Source organism: Capricornis sumatraensis, chromosome 10, assembly GCF_032405125.1.
Source record: "Capricornis sumatraensis isolate serow.1 chromosome 10, serow.2, whole genome shotgun sequence".
In the NCBI taxonomy this organism is placed as follows: Eukaryota; Metazoa; Chordata; class Mammalia; order Artiodactyla; family Bovidae; genus Capricornis; species Capricornis sumatraensis.
In genome coordinates, this window is record NC_091078.1 from 62,037,105 (window position 1) to 62,063,383 (window position 26,279).

A 26,279-nucleotide genomic window follows, 5' to 3' on the forward strand; every position below is an offset into this window, starting at 1 on the left:
ATTGCTTATTTACAGTCCAACTCCTTCCCTCCTGTTGAAGAGTAGAGCAGGCCCTGTGCTGCAGTGGCTGCTGCCTGGACACTGGTAACCTGTGGTCTTAGTGGCATCCAGGCAGACCTCTGCTCTCCTGACAGTGTTTTCTGATTTCCCAGTAGAAACTACTCATCATGTCCCTGGGAGGAAACTCAGGAAGAAGCTTTTGAAACTTAAAGATTAGATGGGGCTTGACTTCTGCTGGGCAACCCCCAGCCATAGGAATTCTGCTGAGCAGAGACGATGACTGCAGAATTGAGAGAAGCTGTGGCCCTGGCCCACTGGGGCCCAGTGACAGTGAAAAAAGAGGAAGAAGAGGAGGAAGGCTCTGTGGGCCAGGTATCCAGCCAACAGGTGCGCTCTGAAAACATCAAAGTCTGGGCTCCTGGGGAAGATCCTCAGTCATGCCTCCCTGTGTCAGAACAGGAGGAAAAGGTAAGCAGTGGTCGGGGAGAAGGGAGGGAGGATTGCACATGATTTCAGGAGGGACCCTGTCCCTCTGCTTCCACACCTAGAGTCTTGTTTCCTGGTGAGGGCTCTTTAGTCTTTTGCAATTTAATTGAAACATACTATTGTATTGATGTTGACATTCAGTACTTTCTATAAAGCAGTGCTTCTCAAACTGTGCTACAGTTTGCAATTACCTGGGGAGATTTTTATGAAATCATGATACCTATGTCATATCTCATGTAAGTTAAATCAGAATCTCTGGGGAGGTGGGCCCCAGATCTCTGATTGAAAAAAAAAAAGCTCTTCTGGTGCATCCAGGCATGATTTGATAACTTTTACTTGTACTTCTCAAACTAATATGCCTAAGAATCACCAAGGGTTGGGGTCAGGGGATGAGGTCTTGTCAAAATGCAGATTCTGATTCAGGAGATCTGGGCTATTGGTCAGAGACTCTGCAGTTTTCACACACTCCCAGTGATGGTGATTCAGCTTGTCCACAGACCACGATTTGACTCGTGAGGCTGTAAGTTTTCAAACCTACACCTCACCATGACTAGCCCTATGAGGGCAGAGGTACCCCAAAGCCTCTCTGTAATAACATGACCAGAACCTTGCTTCTTTGATCTTTAGGTCTTAGGAAGATCTACTCTGAAAAATCTCCCCATGTGCTTTCTTGTCTTGTCATGCACTCACTGACAAGTTAGGTTTGGGCAGTGAAATGAAATCAAAGTGATAGGGGAAAAGATAGCAGGCTTGCTTCTCTGCCTAACTCACCTTGGGGATTAGGGAAGGCTCTCTGGCTTCCTTTTCCCTATTTAAAAAAATAGTTGGTGTTTTTCTTTCTTTTTTTTTTATGGCCTTGAAGAATAGGTGCTTATGTTCTCATCCTCAAAGTTATGATCATACCACCTTCCACCGACAGTCTCCTCATAAACCCACCTGTGCCTGCTTGTTTCTAGGGTCAGAACATGTTCTGGGACGTGGCTGTAGTCCTGAAACCAACACAAGAAGCACCTGCTGCTTCAGCCCCAGGCAGTTGTTCATTACCAGGGACTCTGGCCAAGAGTGAGCTCCTGGACACTCATGGGAACATGGCCTGTCTAGGTGAGGTCAATTCTCTGATTCGGAATCTGACTGTAGAGGCTGCTGGTCTGGTCTCGCCTGAGCAACAGAGAGCACTGAGGGGTTGAAGGTATCAGGGAGAGCTGGGCAGAGGGATGCTGAAAGATGCCTATGCATTTATCAAAGGAAATGGCTTGTTTTGCACACAGTTTCAAGACACCACACCAGGCAAACACAGGTAAACTCCAAATCTAGCTTTTTTAAAAAAAATAATCTTACATATTTATTCATTTTTGGCTGTGCTGGGTCTTCGTTGCTGCAAATGCAGTGGCTTCTCTGTTGCAGATCACAGACTCTAGGGAGCGTGGTCTTTGATAGTTGTGGTTCCTGGGCTCTAGAGCACTGACTCAGTAGTTGTGGCACACAGGCTTAGTTGGTCCTCAGCAAATGGGATCTTCCCGGATCAGGGGATCAAACCTGTGTCAGCTACTTGGCAGGCAGATTCTTTACCACTGAGCCACCAGGGAAGTTCTCCAAATTTAACTTTTGATCACATTTATTGTTCAGCAAGTTTCATATCTATGCACACATGTAGACACATGTCCTCTCCCTATGCTTCGTGATTGTTGTAGCTTGAGCCTACAAGAGAAGCCTACAAGAGAAGCTAAGATAAGAACGGTCACCTTTTGTGGTGATTTTTTGAGGTGTTCCGTTTTCATAGGTCTTTGTGGACTTTCTAGAGGATTTTGAACACTTGGCCATGATGATGTCCAAAGTCAGTCATGATGGCTGACTTACCACCTGGTTCAGGCTGGGACTCAGGATATGCATGGCTAGCAGTGGTGGAAGCTTGTGAAGTAGAGACATATAATTGGGTCAAGTGTGTGGTCACCATAAGTCCTGTGCTGTGGAAGCAGTCCCTGCATGCCTGCCAAGGTCCCTCTGGCACTGTCATGCTATGAGTCTTGCTTGGCCAGGGCTGTGCTTGAATATTCTGAACCCTCTCTCCTCCCTAGCCAGTTCCTCAAGCATTTGCAAACCAAGTCCCTTTCTTAAACCAGTGTTGTGGGGAAGGTTAGGACGGCCACCTTTTATATTCCTGTGTCTTCTTTAATTCCCCAAACTCTCAGTAACTTCTGTTTCCCATCTTTGCTTTCTGTTCCAGTCCTTCTGGCACAGTCCCCTTATATCAATTCTTTTCTGTTTCCCTGCTTTATCAGACATTCATGGTCTGAACTCCCAACAGCTGCACCCATCCACTAGGAATGGCCACTGTTTTCTATCTTTTTTTGGCTGTGCTGGGTCTTTGTTGTAGCAAGTGGGCTGTGGGCTTTCACTAGTTGTGGTACACCAGCTTCTCATTGTGGTGCAGGGGCTTTTCTTGTTGCTGAGTATGGGCTCAGTGGTTGCCTCGAGGGCTTCTTTACTTGCACCATTCAGGCTCTCTAGTTGTGGTGTGCAGTCTTAATTGCCCTGTGGCATGTGGGATCTTAGTTCCCCATTGAACTTATGTCCTTTGCATTGGAAGACTGATTCTTAACCACTGGACCACCAGGGAGAACCAGGCAACTGTTTTCTTTCCCTGCTTTTCCCAGCCAGGACTCACCTTTCTGCCAGCAATTTCTGTCATTACAGGTAATGGCGAGAACACTGACTTCCAGCAATTGAGAAGGGAACCCCAGTGTAGTTGCTGCCGTGTCTCTGAGAACTCTTTGACCTTGAGCAAGTCCATTCTTTTTCTGAACCTCCATTCTCTGTTCTGTGAACTGGGGTCTGTTCATTCAGTAAATACAAGATTTGTTGAGGACCTGCTTCCTGTGTGCTCAGCTGTGTAACAGGTGCTAGACATATAGCAGTGAGTGAAAACAGCCTTGCACTTTTTTTAGCTCCCATACAAATGAAGGGAAGTACTTTCATCTTGATAATAAAATTGTATAGTATACATGAAAGTACTTTGGAAATGTTGATGTGACTGTCTGAGAGTTTTATTTAAAGTTTGGTATGTACTCATTAATATTGAATTTATTAAGGTTTATACATTAAAATAAAAAAAATTTTCTTTTTAATTTTTTAGCCATACCACACAGCATGTGGGATCTTAGTTCCCTGACCAGGGATCAAACCCTCGCACCCTGCATTGGAAATGCAGAGTGTTAACCCGTGGACTGCCAGGGAAGTACTTAAAGTTTATATATTTAAAACAAGTTTTTAAACTTTTCTTGTTTTTATTTCCTTTGTACATCTGGAAAAATTCAGAAGTTGGGGCTTCCATGGTGGCTCATTGGTAAAGAATCCGCCTGCCAATGCAGGAGACACAGGTTCGATCTCTGATCCAGAAAGATCTCATATGCCACGGAGCAACTAGGACCATATGCACCATAACTATTGAGCCTGTGCTCTAGATCCCGGGAGCTGCAGCTGCTGAGTCTGTGCACCCTAGAGCCCATGTTCCGAAATAAGACAAGCCATGGCAGTGAGAAACCTGAGCATCACAACTGGAGAGTAGCCCCCGCTCGCCACAACTAGAGAAAAGCCCAAACAGGAACGAAGACCCAGCACAGCCAAAAATAAATTTAAAAAAATATTAAAAAAAAAAATTTTAAAAAGCAGGGGGGGAATTTCCTGGTGGTCCAGTGGTTAGAACTCCCCGCTTCCACTGCTGAAGGCCCAGGTTCAATCACTGGTCAAGGAACTAAGATTCCAAAAGCCATGTGATGTGGCCAAAAAATCAGGAAAGGAAGAGTGAAGAGGTAGCAGGGGAAAGAGGTAACAAGGAGAAAAGTAAGATAAGGAAGAAGAAAAGAAGATATAAGAGCAGTTTTAAACTACAGGGAGAAAAATGGAGTAGAGTTTTTAAAAAGTCAGAACAGTAGAAATAGATATAACCAAAAGAAGATTAGCTTTTCAGGGTTTTCTGTTGTTGTCGAAGTCAGGGCTTTGTTGTATCCAGGGCTCAGCCATTCTCTTTCTCTGACACTGCCCTTCCTGAGTGACGGCTGGAGTTTCATTACCATGGTTGCATTACCATGGTCTTAGCCAGAAACCAAACTGGACTGTCCCCTTACCCAGTATTGCTCTGTGCCTTAAACATCCCCATGCCACCCACTCCCTTCTTGGTTGGAGAGTGGCCCTGGTCTGTGCCAGTAGGGTGTCTGGATGCTCGATTCCCCTGTGCAGTTGCTCATGACCTGCAGCTCACAGCTGAATTCAACATACTTCCCCATCTTTATGAATTGACCATCCTATTCTTTTTCTAGGTCATAAAAATCTGAAACTTGCATTTCTGTTTTTGTTTGTTTGTTTGTTTCAGGTGCTGAAACCAAAAATCCACAGTTATTGGTTCCAAAAATTGAAATATGTGATGAAGCAGAAAAACCCTTCATCATTTCAGGAAGAATCCAGAAAGTTGACCCGCAAGGACCCAAGTTAGGAGAAGCCTGTGAAAATAGGAACATGTTAAAGAGGCAAAGAATAAAGAGGGAGCAGAAAGATTTTGGACAGGTGACAGTGAAGGACTGTCACCTCTCTGAAAAGCTCAAAGAAGAGGAAGACCAGAAGTGTCCCAAATCTGAGGAGCGATACACCCTCAGTTCTGGCTCTGTTAAAAATCAGAAAAGCCAGCCTGGGCAGAAACCTTTTACATGTGGTGTGTGTGGGAAAGGCTTTAGCCAGAGTGCAAACCTTGTGGTGCATCAGCGAATCCACACTGGGGAGAAACCCTTTGAATGTCACCAGTGCGGGAAGGCCTTCATTCAGAGTGCAAACCTTGTTGTGCATCAGCGAATCCACACTGGACAGAAACCCTATGTTTGTTCAAAGTGTGGGAAAGCCTTCACCCAGAGTTCAAACCTGACTGTACATCAAAAAATCCACTCCTTAGAGAAAACATTTAAGTGCAACGAATGTGAGAAAGCCTTCAGTTACAGCTCACAGCTTGCCCGGCACCAGAAAGTCCACATCACAGAAAAATGCTATGAATGTAACGAGTGTGGGAAAACATTTACTCGGAGCTCCAACCTGATTGTTCACCAGAGAATCCACACCGGGGAGAAGCCGTTTGCCTGTAATGACTGTGGCAAAGCCTTCACCCAGAGCGCCAATCTTATCGTGCATCAGCGAAGCCATACTGGGGAGAAGCCATATGAGTGCAAAGAGTGTGGAAAAGCCTTCAGTTGTTTTTCACACCTCATCGTGCACCAGAGAATTCACACCGCAGAGAAACCTTATGACTGCAGCGAGTGTGGAAAGGCCTTCAGTCAGCTCTCATGCCTTATTGTGCACCAGAGAATTCATAGCGGGGACCTTCCGTATGTGTGCAATGAGTGTGGGAAGGCCTTCACGTGCAGCTCGTACCTGCTTATTCATCAGAGGATCCATAATGGGGAGAAGCCATACACATGCAATGAGTGTGGCAAGTCATTCCGGCAGAGGTCGAGCCTCACGGTGCACCAGAGAACCCACACGGGGGAGAAGCCCTATGAGTGTGCCAAGTGCGGTGCAGCCTTCATCTCCAACTCACACCTCATGCGCCACCACAGAACCCACCTCGTGGAGAGCACATAGAGTACAAGGGAGACCTCCAGGTGCCGATCCAAACCTCCCGCTCCCCAAGTTTGATAGACACCTCTTGGCTATTTCCTCCTCGGTGAAAATGAAGCCTGCTCTGTCCTACAAAGTTATGGTTTTGGACTTGCCTGGTGGTCCAGGGGGTAAGACTCAGCTTCCAATGCAGGGAGCACGGGTTTGATCCCTGGTCAGGGAAGTTCCATATGCTCTGCAGCCAAAAACAAAGAAAAAAAGCAACAGTTTTCAGGAGTGCAGCACAAAACACAAGGCAGACATTTCAGAGGCTAGTTTAAAGAAAATGAAAATGAAGGCCTCAAGGCAAGGATTTTGTTTTTAACAGTACTCCAAGTGATCATATTGTGTGAAATGGGATGTGGCCTTCTTAGAAACGGGTCATTCAGAGCTCCGTGATAAAGATCCTTCTGGGGAAAAGGATTTTTCACTTAATTTTGTTTTTGAAAACTCTGGTAATTTTCCTGGGCAACATGCAGGTTACTGGTGTGTCTGACTGATGGGATTCGGGCGCTTTGAACCTTGTGTTCTAGTATTTTGGGTTTAAGCAGTGACTTATGAAGGAAACCACTTGGGGTAGCAATTCACCAACAACTCTCACCTGTGAACATGCTAAATTTTCCATTCCCTGGGTAATTTTTTTTGAAAATTAAACAAAAAACTGTCTGCCACTCCTTAAATGGATGGAAATAGGAACCGGTTGTTTCCCTCGTGGTCTGCACCTCGTCACAGCTGGAATGGTAAAGCTCTGGAGACTGCTAATGAGTCTTTTCTGATCATTTCCCAGCCTGCATGGCAGTCACTTGAGGACGGGTGCAGACTGCACAGCAGAGCCACCGAGACTGCTGGGCTGTGTTCCTTTGAGAAGATCAAGAAGTCTTCTAATAACAACCGTGGTTACCACTGCATTCCATTTGAGTGAGACGCTGCTAACAGACCCCTTCCAAGATAGAGGAGTCACAGAATAAAGCTGGAGGCATGCCCACTTTGTCTGTTCTCATTCTGCCCAGGCCAGCCAGAGGGCTCAGTTTGGGCATCATTGTCACTTTCTGAATGATCTGGTCATTAGAAGAAATAATGGAGCCCTTGTAATTCTGAGAGGACCCAAGAGGAAAATGAACAGAGAGGGAGGGGGCAGAGTGGGATTCCTAAGGTCTTAATTTGTTTTTTTTTTTAGAAATTCAGAGGTATTGGCATATGAAAACTTTTAGGAGGAGGAAGAAACTGGCTGAGGTAAGATACCTTTGTTACCATTTGAGCCTTTATTCCTGGAAAAACAATTTCTACAACTATGCAATAGGTAGAGTCATGTAATAATATTGCCTTGTGTTTATACAGAACCTGATTCCTTGTGTACCTTCTTGTGTAGAGTCATAATACCTGGCACTTATATCGTGTTTTCACAGAGATCATTACCTTAATCCCTGTTACACTGAAAGAGCTGTTTGTCCCCTTTACTGAGAGAGGTCATTTAGCCAAGACTAAGTAACAAGCCTGTGTTCAGACCCAGGTCCTAAATCCAGGTTCCCTTTGTTCTACCATGTTCATTCTGTCTTACACATGTAACCCCACCCAAATCTGTGGGAGAGTCTGAGAAAGGGGTAGATAGTCTCATAGCCGAGCTGACAGATTTGGGGATGTGCCTTAGAGTGACCAGCAAACAGCAAATTTAAGATAGGGTTTGAGTCTCTTCTCTTGATTTCTGGATCTATCTACATCCTACTCTCAGCGTGCAAGCATTTACTGTAAATGCTATACCTGGTGAGAGCACTTGGGGGCAGCCCTTGTGCGTAAGTCCATGCATTTATTGTCTCATTTCTACAGGACTAAATATTAGTTACACAGCGTTTTGTAGTTTACAGAGTATTCTGCCATACAAAAGGCATACACAAAAAGCTTATTAACTTCTTAACTTGTTTTCCTCTTTAACCACAATCTTTCATCAAAGTATGTATGACTTCTCTTCCCAGTTTCACTCTGAATCATATAGACACAAAAAATCAATACAAGCCCCAAGTAAGAACCAAAAGGGCCCATGCCCTCATAGACCCTGATAGTGACTCTTTCTGTTCCCAGTCTGGAAGTGGAAAGACCCAAAAATAACACCACATGTCTCTGCTGAAATTAGGAACAAGTTAGGTATCTTCCTCCCTGAGTGATCAAGAGGCTCAGAGAGGGCGAGCAGGTCTGAAGATTCAGGGTAAATCGGTGACACTAATACACTAAGAGGCCACAATTGTGCTTTGTGACCATTAAGATGGTTAAATGGAGCCTTGTGTTGTATTTTTATCCTTGTAACTAACTGAACGCTGAGTCATGGCTGATTGTGATCTCTATTCGTAGGGAGTTCAGAAGAGCTATCCAGATGATTATCATGTAAAGCTAGGTTTGGGAATCACTGACCCAGTGTTTTACAACAGTGGTTTTTTAACCTCATTTGCATGTTAGAATTATCTGAGACACTTGAAACTTTTTCTGTTTTAGGCCTCAGTATTTTTTAAAACTTTGGAAGGGTGTGAACCACTGCAGGCAAGTAAAACCTGCAGGTCACAGATGTGTGTGATCAGAGGTGGAGGGGAACTCTAGTATAAGGCAGTGTTCTGCTTCAGCAGAAAAGGACACTGACCACATCAGCTTCTGTGCCTCTGACGACCTTTGGCTGCTGAGACGCTGACCTGACTCACTGTATTTGTGTTTCAAGTGAATATACCAGTTTATTTATATAAGCAAAACAAGTTCTATATAACATGCTTTTCTGTCCCCTATTCGACAAAGTGACTTTTTACATTTTTGTTTGTATTTCATCTCCAAATCTGGGTTTCCACAAATACCCAGGTTCAGGACTCCTGATCCTACACAAATCATGTGAGCCTCGTAGGTTGCTAAACAGATCAGATCCTTCCCCAGCTTATAACAACTTTCCCTTCCAATTCAATTCCAACCCTCGAAATAAATTACCACCTACTTTTTCCAGTAGGGTTTCTGGTAGGAGAGGAGTGACTACCCTTTGTTATCAAACAACTTAGGTTGCTTAGGTTGTCCTTTTCCTTGGGGTCATCGCCCTGCTTTTTTATTCTCGTGCAAAATAGATCCCCCACCAAGAATTGAATCCTCCCTGCAGTGGAAGCTCACAGTCTTAACCACTGCACCACCAGGGAAGTCCCTTCATCTCCCTTCTTCCTAGGCTGGTCTTGCCAGAAGTAGATGGGAACTCTGAAGCCCCATTTTTTAAGTTGCTAACTATCAGTCTTTCAGCTCTCAGAGAGCTAGGCCTGATGGTGAGCATTAAGGGTAGAATGCAGAAGTCTGTTTTTACCCTTAAGTGAGACAGCAAATGGATGCAAAAGTGAATCCTGGGGGAGAGATTCCTCATCAGCATACATGCACATAAGCACACACAGCTCCCTGTCAAACACAATTGGCTGTGAATCCTCCAGGCTCAGGAAGCTAGCCCTTCCACCATGCTGTGGGTCCCCTCTCTCCTCTAGGTGGCTGTCCTCCCACTTCTGTCACTTTCCCACCTGTGTGCCTAACCTTTCTGGGGTTGCGGTCCATTTGAGAATCTTGTGGAGGTTGTGGATCCTCTAGGAGAAACTCAGATTGCACGCTCAGTTTTGTGTTCATTTGTAGAGGCATATCAACTCCCTGAGGCCAATCCAAGAATCCTTTGGGGTCTCAAATCACACCTGGGGATTTACTATGTAATCACCCACACCTGCTACACAATGGTAACTTTATTTTTTTTGGCTGTGTGTGACTTAGTGGGGTCTTAGTTCCCTGACCAGGGATTGAACTCCAGCCCCTGCAGTGAAAGTGCTGAGTCCTAACCACTAGACTGCCAAAGAATTCCCAGTGACATTTTTCAAAATCAACATCAGACTACAGAATCTCGAGGGATGTTGCCCAGACACATAACCTTTTCAATCTTGCTCCTCCTGGATTCTCCCCCCCTCCCCGCCCCCCTCAGCAAATGGTGGCATCATCCAACACCCAGACCGGAAACCCAGGAGCCGTTTCTGGCTTCCAGTGTATCAGGCATTGATGACAAAAACAGTTGTTATGCACTCTCTTTGTGGCAGACATGGTGCTAGGTCCTGGGGTACCAAACCAAGCAAGGCTTGCATTTCCCCCTTTTCATGTCTCTCACTGGAAAGCTGGACCCCTTAACATGATTTATTTACCAAGCTCTTCGTCATCTCTTTCCAGCTTGTTGGTTTTGTTTCTCATGCACCTTTACTGCGGCCTGGAGGCAGCTTGCTCTCGTGGTGCCTGTGATCTCTCCTCACCATACCCCACAGCCCCCTTCTGCTTTGTGTAATATTTGGCTTCTTTTAATATGTGGCTCAGGCCCATCTCTGGGAAACCTCTGACCTCCCCATGGCCAAGAAGTATATTTACAAGTGTAGAAGAGCATGATACTTGTATCCAGAGTTTTACTTTGGGCTTTAAAGTGAAAAGCATCTGGATTCAAAATTGTGTGTATATAGTGCAGTTCTCGTAAAATGTTGTTACATACACTGTATACTCTTTAAAAGTGTATAGATAAAATACATGAAGGAAATAAAAAAGTTATAAATGTTTAAGTGACTTTTTTGGAGCCATACAAATGGTAAATTCCAGAGCTTGGGCTCAAACCCAGGTTCTAGGGATAATGGAATTATAGGTGATTAAAATTTTTTAAAGTAATTTTCATATTTTTTATAAGGAACAAAAATTTTATAATCAGGAAAAATATTTATTATAATCACAAACTTAGTTTTATTGTATTAACTATAAATAGTATCTCATTCTCCACTTGGTAGAATGTGGGATGTAGAATTTTGGTAGAGAGTGGGATGCTCTGTCTCCTCCCCTTGTCCACCTCTCTGCCTCTGAAAGTGTCAAGTCTGACAATTCTTAAATTCTGTTCTGTAACGATAGTCTTTTATGCTTTGTTTATTGATTTGTTCTGAAAGTTGAAATAAACAGCATGAATGTTATTATGACTGTATACATTTTCACTGCAGATGTAGTTTATTGTGATTCTGTTTCCTTTTTGGAGCAGCATTTTGTTTTTATTGAAGTTTCTAGTTGTCTTTTCCTTGTGCTGGTTGCTTTTAATACCTCCTCCGTTACTCCCAAATTCTCCATCCAATTAGACGTTCTTTGAGTCCCCCTTTCTCCTGTATATATTCCTTCCAGAGACCTCTAGCCTCCTGTTTTAGTCTGTCCAGGATGTTTGTTTGTTTGTTTTTAATTTAAAAAAATTTTTTGGCCACACTACGCAGCCCGTGGGATCTTAGCTCCCTGACCAGGGATCAAACCCATCCTCCAAGCAGTGGAAATGCGTATTCTTTATGCCTACTGTCCTGTTGTTACACTGGTACATAGCATCCTAAATTCCACATCTACCTTTTGTTTCCACTCTGGTTTCACTGCAGAGCATCAAGTCACTGACCAAAAAGAACGTGTGGAAGGCAAGAGTATGTTGGGTGCCTATGTATGTAAAACAACTTTCTCTGCCCTCACACTTGCTTGGTAGTTTGACTGGCTGTGAAATTCTAGGTTGAAAATTTACCCCCAGAGCTTGTAGGCATTGCTTCACTGACGTATAGCGTCCGACATTGCTAATTAGATGCCTGATTGCAGGCTAATTCTTATTCTTTGACAATCAATAGAACTCACATTTTTGTGATCTCTTTTCCCACCCCTTTCAAGCTCTTAAAGTCTCCTGTTTATCCTTGATATACTCCATTCCCTAATGGACTCAGTGAAATTTTTCAATCTAGCGACTCAAGTACTTCTAGGAAATTTTCTCATGTTATTTATGTGACAGTTTTCCCTTTCCATATATTTTTTTTCTATTTTCACTGTTTTTGCAATTCCTGTCAATCAAATATAACTTCTGGATTGATCCTCAACTACTTAACTATATTACTTTCATTTCCTTGTCTTATATACCATTTTCTGGGAGAGTACCTTGATTATTTTTCAACCTTTCTAGTGAGTATTTTGGCAGTAATTAATTTGTAAGAGCCTTTTCTTGTTCTCACTTTATTCCTTTTGTGTAGCATACTGTTCTCATTTTACAGATGGCTCTTAAATCTGAGTATTCTAATTAGAAGAATTTTCCTTAAAGTCTCTTCTGTCACTGAATTGCCTCACCACCTTCATTCCCCTGCTCTGGGTCTTTTTGTTGTTGTTGTTGTTTATCCTGTTGACTCTCTTTGGAGGATTTCCTCAAATATGTTGTGATTCTTACACACTCAGATATAAACATACATATATTTGTGTGGTGTGGAGGCAGGTAGTGGGCTTGGCTCAGTAAAAGGCTTCCCTCTTGAGTGGTTGGTAGGAACAAGTTGTTTCTCTGAAGACTCTAAATGCCAGGATGCAGAGATCTTTTGGCAAAAAATCATCTCATGTTTTTGTCTGGGGTTTGGATAATGTAAGTGATTTTCTAGAGTGAGAGAGAAGGGGATCAACTGTTAACTACAGGTTTTCAGTTGATGCTCTTATTTTTTTATTCTTAAATTAAAAAAAATTTTTTTTTTTTTTTTTTTTTGGCGGCACTGCACTGCACGCATGGATCTTAGTTCCCCCACCAGGGAGTGAACCCAACCCCCTGCAGTGGAAGCTTGGATTCTTAGACCCCTGATGCACTTATTTTTAGCCCTATTCCACCTTACCCTTCATTGCACCAGGGGTTTCCAAGCCCCAAGTCATCTGGAGTTTGGCAGGTAGACAGCTGCCTCCTTTTACTGCATTGCCTTTAGCAAGTATTTCAAGTTGTCACTCCCTCCATCTAATTTTATTGTGGATGAAGCCACTATTTCATCCATTTTCTATCCTGTAGAAATTTGTTTCCCTATCCCATCATTGTTGTTCATATATTTTAAACCATTTTAACTCATTATTATTTTATTGGAAGCTAAATGATTTAAAAAAGAATGTTGATAATCCTTTGATACAGTAGTACCACTTTTAGAAAACTAAAACTAATTATTTTGACAATGGTTTATATACTTGTCAGTGTTAATATTTTACAAAAAATGAAAATAGTCCAACTGACTAACAATAGTAGAATGATTATATGTGATGGAATGTTCTGCAACCACTAAATATCATAATTTAAGGAATCTTTAGTGATGCAATAAAATATTTGCAATATTAAATGAAACATGCAAAGTATAAAACTCAGTGGTGTATATAGATACTTCATTTTTCTTAAATGTATTAATACATGCCTAGAAAAGACTGGAAGAAAATAAATACCTGAGGTATTAACAGTGGTTAAATTTTCCTGCATTGTCTACATTTTCTACAGTGAGCCTAAATTATTTTCATGATCAGAAGGGAAAAATTAAGAAAAAGATCTTGGCTTGTTTGGAGTGGTAAGATGTTCTTGTGGGGTGTGGAATGGGTAGTGGGGAACAGCAGAATAAGAGTCAGGGGAAACACAGTGGTCAGTTACCAAGGACCTAATGCCAGGCGAGGGGATTCAGCTGGAGAATATATGTAACCCCAGTGTTTGTGACATGCAGTTAAAGCTGTGGAGAGTGGAGGCTGGGCTGGTGAGGGGAGAAAGGACTCTGGAGACCATACAGACCACTTCTGTCAAGAGTCCAGGAGAGACCCTGGATTCTGACCCAGGCAGCTGCAGGGGCCAAAGGATAAGAGACAGATGGAATGAGCAGGCCTTCGGGGCACGGAGGATCAATCCAGTCCTCCACACCCTGTGACACATGATCTCTGACCACTGAGGCCCAGCCCAGACCCGAGAGGTCCTGGTTTCTGTGTGCCTCTCTGGGGCTGCCCTGTGTCACCCTGGGTGTGAGGAGGCAACCTAAGTCCTAGCGGGCTACTTGGCTACCCAGGTCCCCATGCTGGGCCAATAGCAAGGTTGTAACTGCCCTGTTGGAGGGGTTTCCTATGTGCTAGGCACTCTGCTAAATGCCAGATGTTTTTTTAATCTCATTTAGACTTCACCTGAGGAGGGAAGTTCTCTTATCTACATTCTCTTTATTCTTTTTTTTTTGAAATGTTTTTATTGGAGCATGGTTGCTTTACAATGTTGTGTCAGTTTCTACTGTACAGCAAAATGAATCAGGTATAGGTATACATATGCCCCCACTTTTGTGGATTATCTACATTTTCATAGTCAGCAGTCACAGTCAGGATTAAGATAACTGAGGCTAAAGACCATTATCCCCTCGCCCAAGCTATCTTCTCAGTGTGCCTCCAAGAACCCCTCTCCTCATCTAAAAGTGCTTCATTTAATTGGGAACAACAGTGCTTGCCTGTGGTAAGAAGTTCGGTGGTACAAGAGCAGACAACAAAGAAGTGTCCCTCCCAGCCCAGAGTACCCAGTATGTGCATCACAGAGATAACTTGTCAGTTTCTTGGGGATCCTCCCAGACATGCATTTATAGTCTTATATATTCCCCCCAACACAGGCACACACACGAGCTTAGGATACTTTTTTTTTCTTAACTCAGTGTGTCTTGGAGACGGGTTGTTTGCCTGTAAGATCTATCTCATTCTTTTTCACTGCCGTGTGATATTCTGTTATATGGACGTACCATGATTCATGGAGCAAGTGCCCTACTGGTGGTCATGTAGGTTCTTTGCTATCTTTTGCTTTTACAAACAATGCCATGATGAATATCCTAGCATACTGTCCTTTATCAGTTTATCCTGCAGCAATTTTGTCTGCAGGATAAATTGATAAAGGGCATGTGCATTTGATATTTAGATCGAAATTGCAAAAGCAGTTCCTATTATGTGTGAAAATGCCCATTTCCCTGAATCCTCTATAATACAATTGCTGTCTTTTCTGCTCTGATAAATGAAAAATGCTGTCATATTTTAGTTTGCATTCAGTTATGAGTGAACCTGAAAATCATATCTTGTGTTTAAAAGCCATGTGTATTTCTTTTTGTGTGTGAATTGCCTGTACATGTTCTTTAAGTGTTTTTTTTTTTTTTCCTGTTGGGTTGTTGATCCTCTTAAGAATTTATTTCTAAAGTGAACAGTGAAAGCAAAAGTCGCTCAGTCTTGTCCGACTCTTTGCGACCCCATAGACTATACAGTCCATGGAATTCTCCAGGCCAGAATACTGGAGTGGGTACTCGTTCCCTTCTCCAGGGGATCTTCCTAACCCGGGGATCTTCCCAACCCGGGGATCTTCCCAACCCTGGGATCAAACCCAGGCCCCCTGCACTGCAGGCGGATTCTTCACCAGCTGAGCCACAAGGAAAGCCCTAAGAATTTATTCTACTAATTCTGTAGTAAAGAAATGACTGTTCTCATCTGCCATATGTGCTGCAAGTATTTCCCCCAGTTTACAGTCAGTCCCTTTACTGTGATCTTTGCTGTTTGGATATTTACCATTTATTGTCAGATCAAAGACTTGCCCTCTTCAAGATGATTCATTCTTCCATGATTTCACCTAGTCCTTTGAGACAGGTTCACTGGAAATCCATTTTATAGTAGGGAACGAGTTGGGTCTTGGCCCCACAGCCGGCCACTTTTCCCCGGGTTCCAGCAGGAGGAACCGAGCGAGAGAACCACAAAGATGGTGACCCGTCCTCGCTTCCTGGAGCTGCGGGCAAGAGCCTGCAGCCTGGCGCTTTCTCCCCCGCCGGTTCACTGAGCCGCGGCTCGCGCGCTGACTGAGGGTCCGGGATCTGGGTTGGACTGGCTGGCGCCTGGGAGACCCGGAGGTGAGGGTCCTGGGGAGGGGCAGTTGCACGGGGAAGAGGGAAGAGCGGGAAGGGGCTGGGTGAGTCAGGAGTGCAGAGGATGGAGGGGAAGGAGGGATCGGCAGTTTGGCCAAGGGAGGATCTGGCTATAGTCAGGCGCTGGGAGCGGATGTGTTGGGAAGGAAAGCGGGAGAAGAGGCTGCAGCCTGAGGTCAGCTACGGAGAGGAGGAGGCTGCCATCGGGGAGTGGGCGCTGTTCTGGGAGCTGGGGATGGGACCAGGGCAGGAAGGGAAAGAGTAAGTATGAGAGTGGGGAAGAGCAGAGAGAGGCGAAGCGGGTGGGGCGGCGGAAGGAATAGACAGGTTGGGAGGGTGAGGGGAATGGGTTGGAGAAGGAGGGGCTCGTACCAGCGCAAGGACAGCTTCCTCCAGATTCTGGGACTCCGGTCCTGCCGAGCTGACTTCTCTCGCTTCGGGCCGCTGGAAACAAGTCAGACGTGCCACTGTGGACAAGATTATTTTCCCGAAGTTCTTGAGAGTATGCTACTCTGGCCCTGCTGCTCACTTACTCTGAACGTAAATCCTCTCTTCCACTCAGGGTTAGGCGGTTGGGATGAAATGAGGCGATTGAAAGGGATTTGTAACCCTTTATTTAAAGGCTGCCTGGTTGCAGAAGCCTGCCATAGTCGTCTGGATGTTGTTTAGTCGCTCAGTGGTGTCCAACTCTTGCAACTCCTGGGCTGTAGCCTTCCAGGCTCCTCTATTCGTGGGATTTCCCAAGCAAGAATACTGGAGTGGGTTGCCATTTCCTTCTCCAGGGTATATTCCAGACCCAGGAATCAAACTGGAGTCTCCTGTGTTTCCTGCATTGGCAGGTGGGTTCCTTACCACTGACCCACCAGGGAAACCCATTCCTGTGGATAGGTGTGGATGAGAGAAACCAACCCTAACTTGACTGGGAAAACAGTTTTACTTTCACAGTTCAACATGGAGTACAGTGCCAGCTGACTGCCTCAAGCATAGACGTCAATGGCAGGAGCTGCTGAGCTACTGTTCTTTTTTGTCCCCTGGTGGTGGTGAGCCCTCAACTGGGCAGACTGGGGCCAGCAAAGCCCTTAGTCAGGCTCAGTCCTGCCTCTGGAGCTGGTCTGGGTTTCCCATCACCGCTGCTGGGAGTTACACCAAATCTACTTGAAGCTTGAGAGTAAGAAGCAGAGAGGTCTTGGCTATTGAGAGGAAACAGGTCAGAGAGGGGAGATGTGAAGTTGTAACTCAGTTCCCAAAAGTTAGAATCTGTTTAGATGAGAGTCCAAGGAACCATACTGAGGTAGGAGCCACCATTTATGGGCTGTCCCCATTGCCTATAAGCCAAGGGAAGGGGAGAAGGTAGGGCCAGCATAAAAAAAAAAAAAAGCTATTTACTTATTTGGCTGCCACAGGTCTTAGCTGAGCACACAGGATCAGTTGCAGCATGTGGGATCTGGTTCCCTAACCAGGGATGGAACTTGGACCTCCTGCAATGGGAGGACGGAGTCTTAGCCACTGGACCAGTAGGGAAGTGCCAGGAGCTATTCTGCAGCAGATGCAATGTATTACTCTCTTGCTGAGATGGCCCGTTCTGACACCTACCTAGTACTTTTTCCATCTACAGTTTTCCCGAGGCATGAGGTGGTCATTGTATTCCGAGCAAGGCAGTCTTTCATGGGGCATCAGGCATGCCACTGGGCTTGGAGGGAAACCGACGGGGATCGCCTTCTATGAGGCCGCTATGGAGAGGCTCCTCTTAATTCCTAGACCTCAGAGGGCTGCGCCGGACAAGAGCCGCCGGGCCTCTGATGACGCACTACCGGCCGCGCCGCTGTTCTTCCGGCCTCGGCAGGTGACTCTAACCCCTGGGTCTCCGTGTTCCTCACGGACAGTGGTCGCTGCCCTGTGGGGAGCCCCCGGACATCACGGTGAGCGGGCGGGACCTAGGGGAAGGGAAAGACAGACACCGCACGCCTCTCGGCAGTGGCGGCAGCCCTGGTTTATCTGGAAACCCGCCCGGGCCTCGTTCTCCCCGAATATTTGAGTACCCTTACGGCCCCGAGCTCCTGGCAGCCCATCCCCGCTTGCAACTTCAGCACTGCACTCACCAGGGCCTGGCACACAGAATACACCTAAGAAGATGATGGCGTGAATGAGTGAATGATGATTGAGTAACGGATAAGTGACCGAGACCTAGGACCCGAGTTCGGAAACGAAATCCTGGGGGTCAGAGTTCTCCGTTTGGGCACAGCTGTTTCCCCCAACAGTCTTGCAGCTCAAAAACTTAAAAAAATTTGAAGGGACTTAAGAGGAGAAAGCAAATAGTGTGAAACGCACTAGCGAGAGAGTTTGGAGACCTGAGCTGTAATTCTCTGGGATACCGAGCCGATTTCTTGATCTCTAATTTTGAACTGTCACTGCCGCCTTTTCTCTACAAAGCTCAGTTGACAGTATGTACGCTGAAACGTTTATGTCTAACAACAAAAGTTTACTATCCATTACTTGCCAAATATTATGTAGAATTTAGAGGCGGGACTACAAGAGTGAGTGACCTCGGAGCCTTACCAAGTGGGAAGTCGCTTCCCAGTGTAGTAGTGGAAGATACATATGTGAGCAGATCTGTGATAATATTTTAACCCGCGTTTATTTGTCTCTTAACGGATACCAGGCACTGTTTGAAACAGTTGTGCATTTGTTTAACCTTCACAACAACATCTAATTTTCAATGAGGAAATCGAGGTCCGTAGAGAATAGATGACTTATCCGAGGACGCACTGCTATTAAGTGACCCAACGCTGCAGAAAATGTAGGTCCAGGGTGCTGTTGCAGCCTGGAGGAATACTTTACTTGGAGCCAACAAGCAAATCAGGAAGGGCTTCACAAAACAGTACATTTAAGTGTGGTGTTATGTAAGGAATTGTGGTTTCAGTTCTTGAAAAACACCTGGCTTCCCAGAATCCATCAGCCACTTATAGAGGAGTAGCGAAGTGGCAGCAGGGAGAAACCTTACAAGACATGAGGAGGATGCTAGGTCCCTGTAAGTTTTAGCAAAATGATGTTGTGTGTGTGTGTGTGTGTGTGTGTATATATATATATATATATATACACACACACACACAGACCTGTTTTCCTCAAATCTGGATTAAGTTTGATCCTTTTAGCATCTTAAAATCATGAACAGATATTTCACATTATCTTAGTTGTGTAAGCATTCCATTCCAGCCGACTTAGAAGCAAGGTGTCAGCAAACTGTGACCCATGGGCTAAATTTTGGTCTACCACCTGTTTTTGTTTAAAAAAAAAATGTTGAAACAAATAAGCTTACTTGTTTACATATTGTCTAGTTCTGTTTTCAAACTACAAAGGCAATGCTTGCTAACTTTTGATGTAGACACACAGCTTAGATGATCCGCAACTAGAGAGTAGATGTGACAGACTTGTCCTTCTCAAACGTGACATTTCTGGATTTATGTTGAGTGCTTGCTGTGTGGCATATATTTTTATAAGTGCTTTATGTGAATTAACTCATTTAGTCAAGGGTTTCACAGACTTGGAATATTACCTGATTTGTCACCTTTTTCAGATAAGCAGCCTGTTCCCATGGGCTATGGCAGAGCAAAGTTTCTTGAGTTTCAGTACAGCTCACTTTGCCACTTTGATCTTATTCTGAATGGGAAACCTATACCATATCCATTAGATGTGGCATTAAAAAAAAAGGGTTTTTTTTTTAGGGGGGGACAGTTAAAACTCTGAGCCAGATCTTTCACTTTAAGATATTTTTTGGATTTAAAAAGTAATTCATGTTTATTGCAGGAAAAATGAAATATGTAGAAGAATATAAAGGACAACATAAAGTAACCCATTAAATGACCTAGAGATCAGTTGTTGACATTTTGGAGGATCTTCTACTGTCCTTTTGTATGTGTGTGTTTTGTATATATCTGTGTAGTTGATAACTGTTTCTGTTTATTGAATGCTTACTTTAGTACTGGTATATATGTGCATATTTTTTGTTTTTAGTGTTTTGTAGTCTCCTGTTTTAACATATTGTATTCTCATGAGTATTCTTTGAAAACATGAGTCTTAATAATTTCATAATCTGTCATATTGGTATACCATCAATTTTTACTTGCCTGTATTTTCTTAAAATTATAGTAATAGTGTGATCCTTGCACATAAATCTCTGTGCTCATCTCTGATTATATTTTTTCACTTTTTTCTGTGATTACAGAGTTATTTATTTATTTTTACAGAAAAACTTTCAAGCATTACAAAAAGAAAGGCCTTAAGACAACAAAAGTTTCAGACTTCTCTGGTGGTCCAGTGGTTAAGACTCTGTGCTCCCAACCCAGGGACCAAAGGTTCAGTCCCTTGTTGGAGAAGATCCTGCATGCCACGTGGCGCAGCCAGAAAAAAGAAGAAAGTGTGCCATAATCTTATTCCTCAGAGATGATCATGGCTAACAAATGGATAGATATTCTGAGAGATTTAAGTTATTTATTTATTTAGACCATGCTGTGCAGCTTTTGTGACCTTAGTTTCCCAACCAGGGATTGAGCCAGGCCCTCAAGCAGTGAAAGTGCAGAGTACTAACCACTGGACCACCAGAGAATTCCTTAAGTTAGTTTTTTAAAAATAAGGCAGAATATAAATAATTGAGGAAATATGGGAAATAGAGGGGAAAAATCATTTGTAATTCATATCCCCTTGGTGATGATTAATTTTCCTTTTTTGGTCTTATTCATATGCATATTTTAACATACATATATGATGCTACATTTGTATCTGAAATTATGACATACTGATAAATTTGAGGATCTTCTGAGATACATTGCAGGTGTATATAGCATAGACTGAGAATTTTGTTCTGAGTTCCTGTACCTACAAAATGGTGATCATGGTGTCCCAACTGACACTCAGCATACAACTTTAAGACCTACTATATATAATTAGATTATCTCTGGAAAGATGGTACCAGATTACATTCCCACCAGTCGTGTGTGAGAGGCTCTTTTCCTGAACTTTGCCAGTTTTTGAGTTTTAGCATTAAAGAGAAAATTTCCAATTTGATATAAAAATTAATTCTTCATTCTTTGAGTTCTCATTTGTTTGATTACCATGGAGGTGGAGATTTGTTTTGATATGTTTATTGGCTTTTTGTAATTCTTGGAGTATTTGTTATACTACCCATTTTTCTGTCAGTTCATCTTTTTTCTTTACTCATTAATAAGAATCCTTTTATTTATCAGGTCCATCTACTTCTTTGATGTGTAAATTTAAAAAATACATTTTTTAACCCTTTACTCAGTTTAGATTTATTTTGGTATATGGTATGAAATAGGAATCTCACCAAGTGTTTTTTCCAGATAGTTAAACAGTCTCAGCATAATTTGGGAGAAATCGATTATTCATGATTGGAAATGCCAATTTTTATCATATATTAAATTATGTTTCTCTTAGGGGATTAAGAGTCTATAAAGTCAAAAACCAGAGTTTAACTTCCTTATAAATGTGTAAACTCACCATTAAGGTTTCCTAGTTACACACTCTCTTTTTTTTTAAGCTGTGCCACACAGTACGAAGAATCTTAGTTCCCCCACCAGGGATCGAACCCCCACTCCCTGAATTGGAATGGCAGAGAGTCTTAACCACTGAACTGCTGGGGAGATCCCCTAGCTATATACTCTTGATGATTTTATCTGTTACTCCCAGAATTTCAATTACTCTCTTTATGACAAAAATTCTAAATATAAGTTTTCTGCCCATACCTCTCTCCTCTAATATCCATGTATGCCTGATATTTCAAACTGAATATATCTTTTCCCTCCCAAACCAGTGTTCCCACTCTCATTAAATGTTACTGTCATCACTCAAGCTTCACACCAGCAAATTGTCATTAACTTTTTCCCCTTACATCTCCCTCTAATATTCTTCTTGTCCTGTTGTTTTTTCTCTTAGCCCAGTCTCCTTATTGGACTGCTGAAACAACCTCTCAGGGGTACTGCAGCCTTCACCTTGCCTCCTACCTTTCACCCCTGTACACACTTTTCTTGTTCAGTTCAGTCGCTTAGTCATGTCCGACTCTTTGCGACCCCATGAATCGAGGCATGCCGGGCCTCCCTGTCCATCACCAACTCCCGGAGTTCACTCAGACTCACGTCCATCGAGTCCGGGATGCCATCCAGCCATCTCATCCTGGGTCGTCCCCTTCTCCTCCTGCCCCCAATCCCTCCCAGCATCAGAGTTTTTCCAATGAGTCAACTCATCGCATGAGGTGGCCAAAGGACTGGAGTTTCAGCTTTAGCATCATTCCTTCCAAAGAAATCCCAGGGCTTTCTCTTGTACTATGGACAAAAGGATGTGTGTGTGTAATAGCAGATCTAATCATGTCACATCCTTTTTTCAAACATTTTCCAGTCCTTTTTGTGGCCTTCTGCTCAGTTTAGGGTTAATTCCTTAAAATGACCTGCAGGATTGTATTTGCTTGCCTCAGGCTTCATGGCTTACTTCTAGCATTTCGTACTTTGGCCCTACTAGAGCTCGTTCATTTTTTTGAAGCATGGGGCTTGATTCCTTTTATATATTCCATTTCATTTCTCTTGATATCTTCTTTTCCCTCTTCACCCATCTAATCCTTACTTATCTCTTCTTCAGCGAGGCTTTCTTTCCCAGGTTAGATTAGGTCCCCTCTGCTCTACATTCCACAGTGCCCAATATTTCTGCTTTTTTAATTCCCTTATTTGTAACTACTGGTGTAATTTCTTTGTTGAGCTGTGATGTAAGCTCTGGGTGGGCAGGGTCATGTCTGACTTTTTCTCCACTGTCTGAAGTGAAGTGAAGTGAAGTGAAGTCGCTCAGTCGTGTCCGACACTTTGCGACCCCCTGGACTGTAGGCTACCAGGCTCCTCCCTCCATGGGATTCTCCAGGCAAGAGTACCAGAGTGGGCTGCCATTTCCTTCTCCAGGGGATCTTCCTGACCCAGGGATCGAACCCAGGTCTCCAGCATTCCAGGGAGATGCTTTAACCTCTGAGCCACCAGGGAAGCCCTATATATATATAGGGCTGTCTAGTTCTGATTGTACGCAGGCCCCACTCTACCTCATGAATATCTGTAGGATTCTGCAGTGGGTCTACTTTATGTCCCTGTTATGGAAGAGGATCAGGAAATCCCACCTAGAATCCTCCTAAATCTCTAAAACTCAACACTGAGGCACAGACCTTAATGAGACGGCCACAGAACTGGTCTTATTAATTACTTCACCAGACATCCTATTCTTTCATGTTTTCTGAGGTCTTGATTATGATAACCATCTCTCTGCCTTCTGTTTTCCTTGAGATGTTTCCAGTTTTACTTCTCACTTCAGGCTTATAGGGAGAGATATTTTTTGATGAACAGTTACAATTTTGACTTTCCAAAAACCGGAAACTCTCTACTATTTTTGCAACTCTTTGTAAGTCAAAAATTATTTCACAGAATTTTTTTTTTTAGCTGCAGCTTGCAGTTTTATATTGAGCTGTGCCCAAAGAAAAAATTTTTCACTGATAAGACACTTTGAAGAAAGGACAATCAGTGTATCTCTAGGTTGTATCAAATAGAGAGAAATCCCTAACTACTATCCAGCTCCTTGACTATAGGGGAGGTGGGTGGATCAGACGTAATGCATTAGCCTTGTTATGAGGCCATTTCCCCCATGTAAATTTTGATTATATTAATTGCCTTTTCTTTAGATTATTGTATAATGGAAAGAGTGGACTCATTAACATGGATATTCCCATTCATAGTTATTTTTATCTTTATAAATAACATTCTGATGTGTTTATCAAGTGCTTGAGTATTTGCTAATATGTTAGTCTGTCTGGCTGTCACTTGAACAGCTGACAGATGGAGTTTGTAATCCAGAAAGCTGGAAGCCATCGTAACACTTGGTGGTGCAGGCACATTACTATCCTGACAGATTTTGTGTGTTATCAGATAGTATCCTCAGACAACAGCTCTTTCTCATTTTTCTGTTTACTGGGACAGTGATATCCCCTCCCCCACCTTTTTTTCCTCTATGAGCAGGGCTCCACTTCCAGCCTTGAAGTCTTTTACAAATCAAAGCAAAGAGAAGATTTGTGGATGTTGAATATGCAAGGAGCTGAAGAGAGAGAGATTGGAAGAGAGATTTGTCCAGGTGAGTGAGCAAGTGTTCACCAGTGGAAGAAATAGGAGGGCTTTGGAAATTTTACAAGAGAAACTCAGTGAAGCTCAGAAGAGAAAATTGCTCTCTCTTTTAGGATGTTGGGATGAATGTGAGTGAGCACCTCTTGGGACCAGCTTTTCCCTGGTACATTTCTACTGTTTGGCTCGTTTACATTCTCTCACTGTTTTGCCCTAATCTTAGTCTGTTATTTGTCTTTTTCCTTTTATCTCCCTTGTCTCTGATTGCCTCACTTCCTTGGTGTCTACAGCTGTCCATTTCTCATTAATGATGATCACCTTACCCTGGTGCAGATCTCTTCCATCGCTTATAATTCTGAATTACTTGCTCACTTGCTCTTATTGACCCTTACTCATAGGCCAGTATTAAGACCTGTCAAAATGAGGTCCCTCTAAGTTAAGGGACTTCCACTGTGCCCTACACAAGAGAAATTCACTGCAGTGGTTTTTTTCAGGTTGGATGAACAAGTCTGCTCCAGAGCAGGATGGCACTGATATTGAGTTGCCAGGGGTAGCATCAAAGAGATCCCAAGAGGATGAATACCAGGATTCTACATTTGAAGAAAAACATATATGTGAGAACATGAAGGAAAACCCTCCCAGAGAGGCTCCTGGACCACGGTTTTTCCGAGAAGGTTTTGGAGCAATAACTTTTATCCATAAGGAAGCACCTCCAGAAATGATTAGCCAGGAATATCATTTAGAGAGAAGCTTGCTTTTGACCTCAAGTCTTGTTACACATCTCAGGGTTTCTACAGAAGAGAGCCTACATAAATGGGAGACAAGTAGCATACACACCAATGAGATTTCAGGCCAAAGTAAATGTTTGACCCTCTCTACACAGAAAAAATCTTGGAAATGTGGTGAATGTGGAAAAACCTTTACTCAGCGCTCATCCTTTACCCAGCATCAGAGAACTCATACAAGACCCTACACATGTGAGGAATGTGGGAAAACTTTTAGTCGTAGCTCATTCCTTATTCGACATCAAAGAATTCATACTGGAGTGAAACCGTATGAGTGTGAGCAGTGTGGGAAAACATTTAGATGTCGATCATTTCTTACTCAGCATCAGAGAATCCACACTGGAGAGAAACCGTATAAATGTAACGAATGTGGAAATTCCTTCCGCAATCATTCACATCTCACTGAACACCAGAGAACTCATACTGGAGAAAAACCTTACAAATGTAATAGATGTGGGAAGGCCTTCAGTCAGAACACACACCTCATTCATCATCAGAGAATTCACACTGGTGAGAAACCTTATTTATGCAATGAATGTGGCTCTTCTTTTCGCAAACACTCAAATCTTATACAACATCAGAGAATTCACACTGGGGAGAAACCATATAAATGTGATGAGTGTGGGAAAACTTTCCATACAAAGGCAAACCTCTCTCAGCATCAGAGAATTCATACTGGAGAGAAACCCTATAAATGTAAGGAATGTGGGAAAGCCTTTTGTCAGAGCCCATCCCTTATTAAACACCAGCGAATTCATACTGGAGAAAAACCATATAAATGTAAGGAATGTGGCAAAGCTTTTGCTCAGAGCACCCCACTCACTAAACATCAGAGAATTCATACAGGAGAAAGACCCTACAAATGCAGTGAATGTGGTAAAGCTTTCATTCAGAGCATTTGCCTTATTCGGCATCAGAGAAGTCACACTGGAGAAAAACCCTATAAATGCAATGAATGTGGAAAGGGCTTTAACCAGAATACCTGCCTCACTCAGCATATGAGAATTCATACCGGAGAGAAGCCTTATAAATGTCAAGAATGTGGGAAAGCCTTTGCTCACAACACATCTCTTACTGAACATCACAGAACTCATACTGGTGAGAAGCTCTATAAATGTAGTGAGTGTGAGAAAACCTTCCGGAAGTATGCACACCTTAGTGAACATTACAGGATTCACACTGGTGAGAAGCCTTATGAGTGTGTTGACTGTGGGAAATTCTTTAGACATAGTTCAGTCCTTTTCAGACATCAGAAACTTCACAGTGCTGAATAAATCTGGCATTCATGTGATGGTTTCTCGAGGGAGAGTGCTAGGAATCTGGCCCAGGGTAGAGGCACAGGAAGTTCCTAGAGGGAAGGATAAAGGAGATTTGGACACCATACTCAGAAGAATATTTCCAGAAATGGAGGTGGGAATTTGGAGTATGCAGAGCCTACTCCAGGTGGGCATCTGGGAATACAGGATAGGAAGGAAGTTCCTACTTTTCAGAGAAATCCT

At 43.3% G+C, this 26,279-nt stretch overlaps 1 protein-coding gene across 2 annotated transcripts; it reads left to right on the forward strand.

Annotated features, from left to right (window-relative positions):
- The first annotated feature begins 276 nt into the window (after positions 1–276).
- Positions 277–26,054, forward strand: LOC138087596 (zinc finger protein 502). Of its 2 annotated transcripts, XM_068982862.1 has the most exons (5): positions 277–468; positions 1,443–1,587; positions 4,856–6,093; positions 17,185–17,192; positions 24,962–26,054. In XM_068982862.1, the coding sequence occupies exons 1-5, from the start codon at positions 277–279 to the stop codon at positions 26,052–26,054; spliced, it is 2,676 nt and encodes an 891-aa protein (XP_068838963.1). The 2 variants fall into 2 exon arrangements, with proteins under 2 accessions (XP_068838963.1, XP_068838964.1); XM_068982863.1 differs by lacking the exons at positions 277–468; positions 1,443–1,587; positions 4,856–6,093; positions 17,185–17,192 and adding an exon at positions 23,954–24,008 and having other exon boundaries at positions 24,490–26,054.
- The last annotated feature ends 225 nt before the right edge of the window (positions 26,055–26,279 follow it).

Coding starts and splice junctions, on each gene's coding strand:
- LOC138087596 (XM_068982862.1), top strand. CDS start 277: ATGACTGCAGAATTGAGAGAAGCTGTGGCCCTGGCCCACTGGGGCCCA. Junction 469..1,442: donor TGTCAGAACAGGAGGAAAAG/GTAAGCAGTGGT, acceptor GCTTGTTTCTAG/GGTCAGAACATGTTCTGGGA. Junction 1,588..4,855: donor TGGGAACATGGCCTGTCTAG/GTGAGGTCAATT, acceptor TGTTTGTTTCAG/GTGCTGAAACCAAAAATCCA.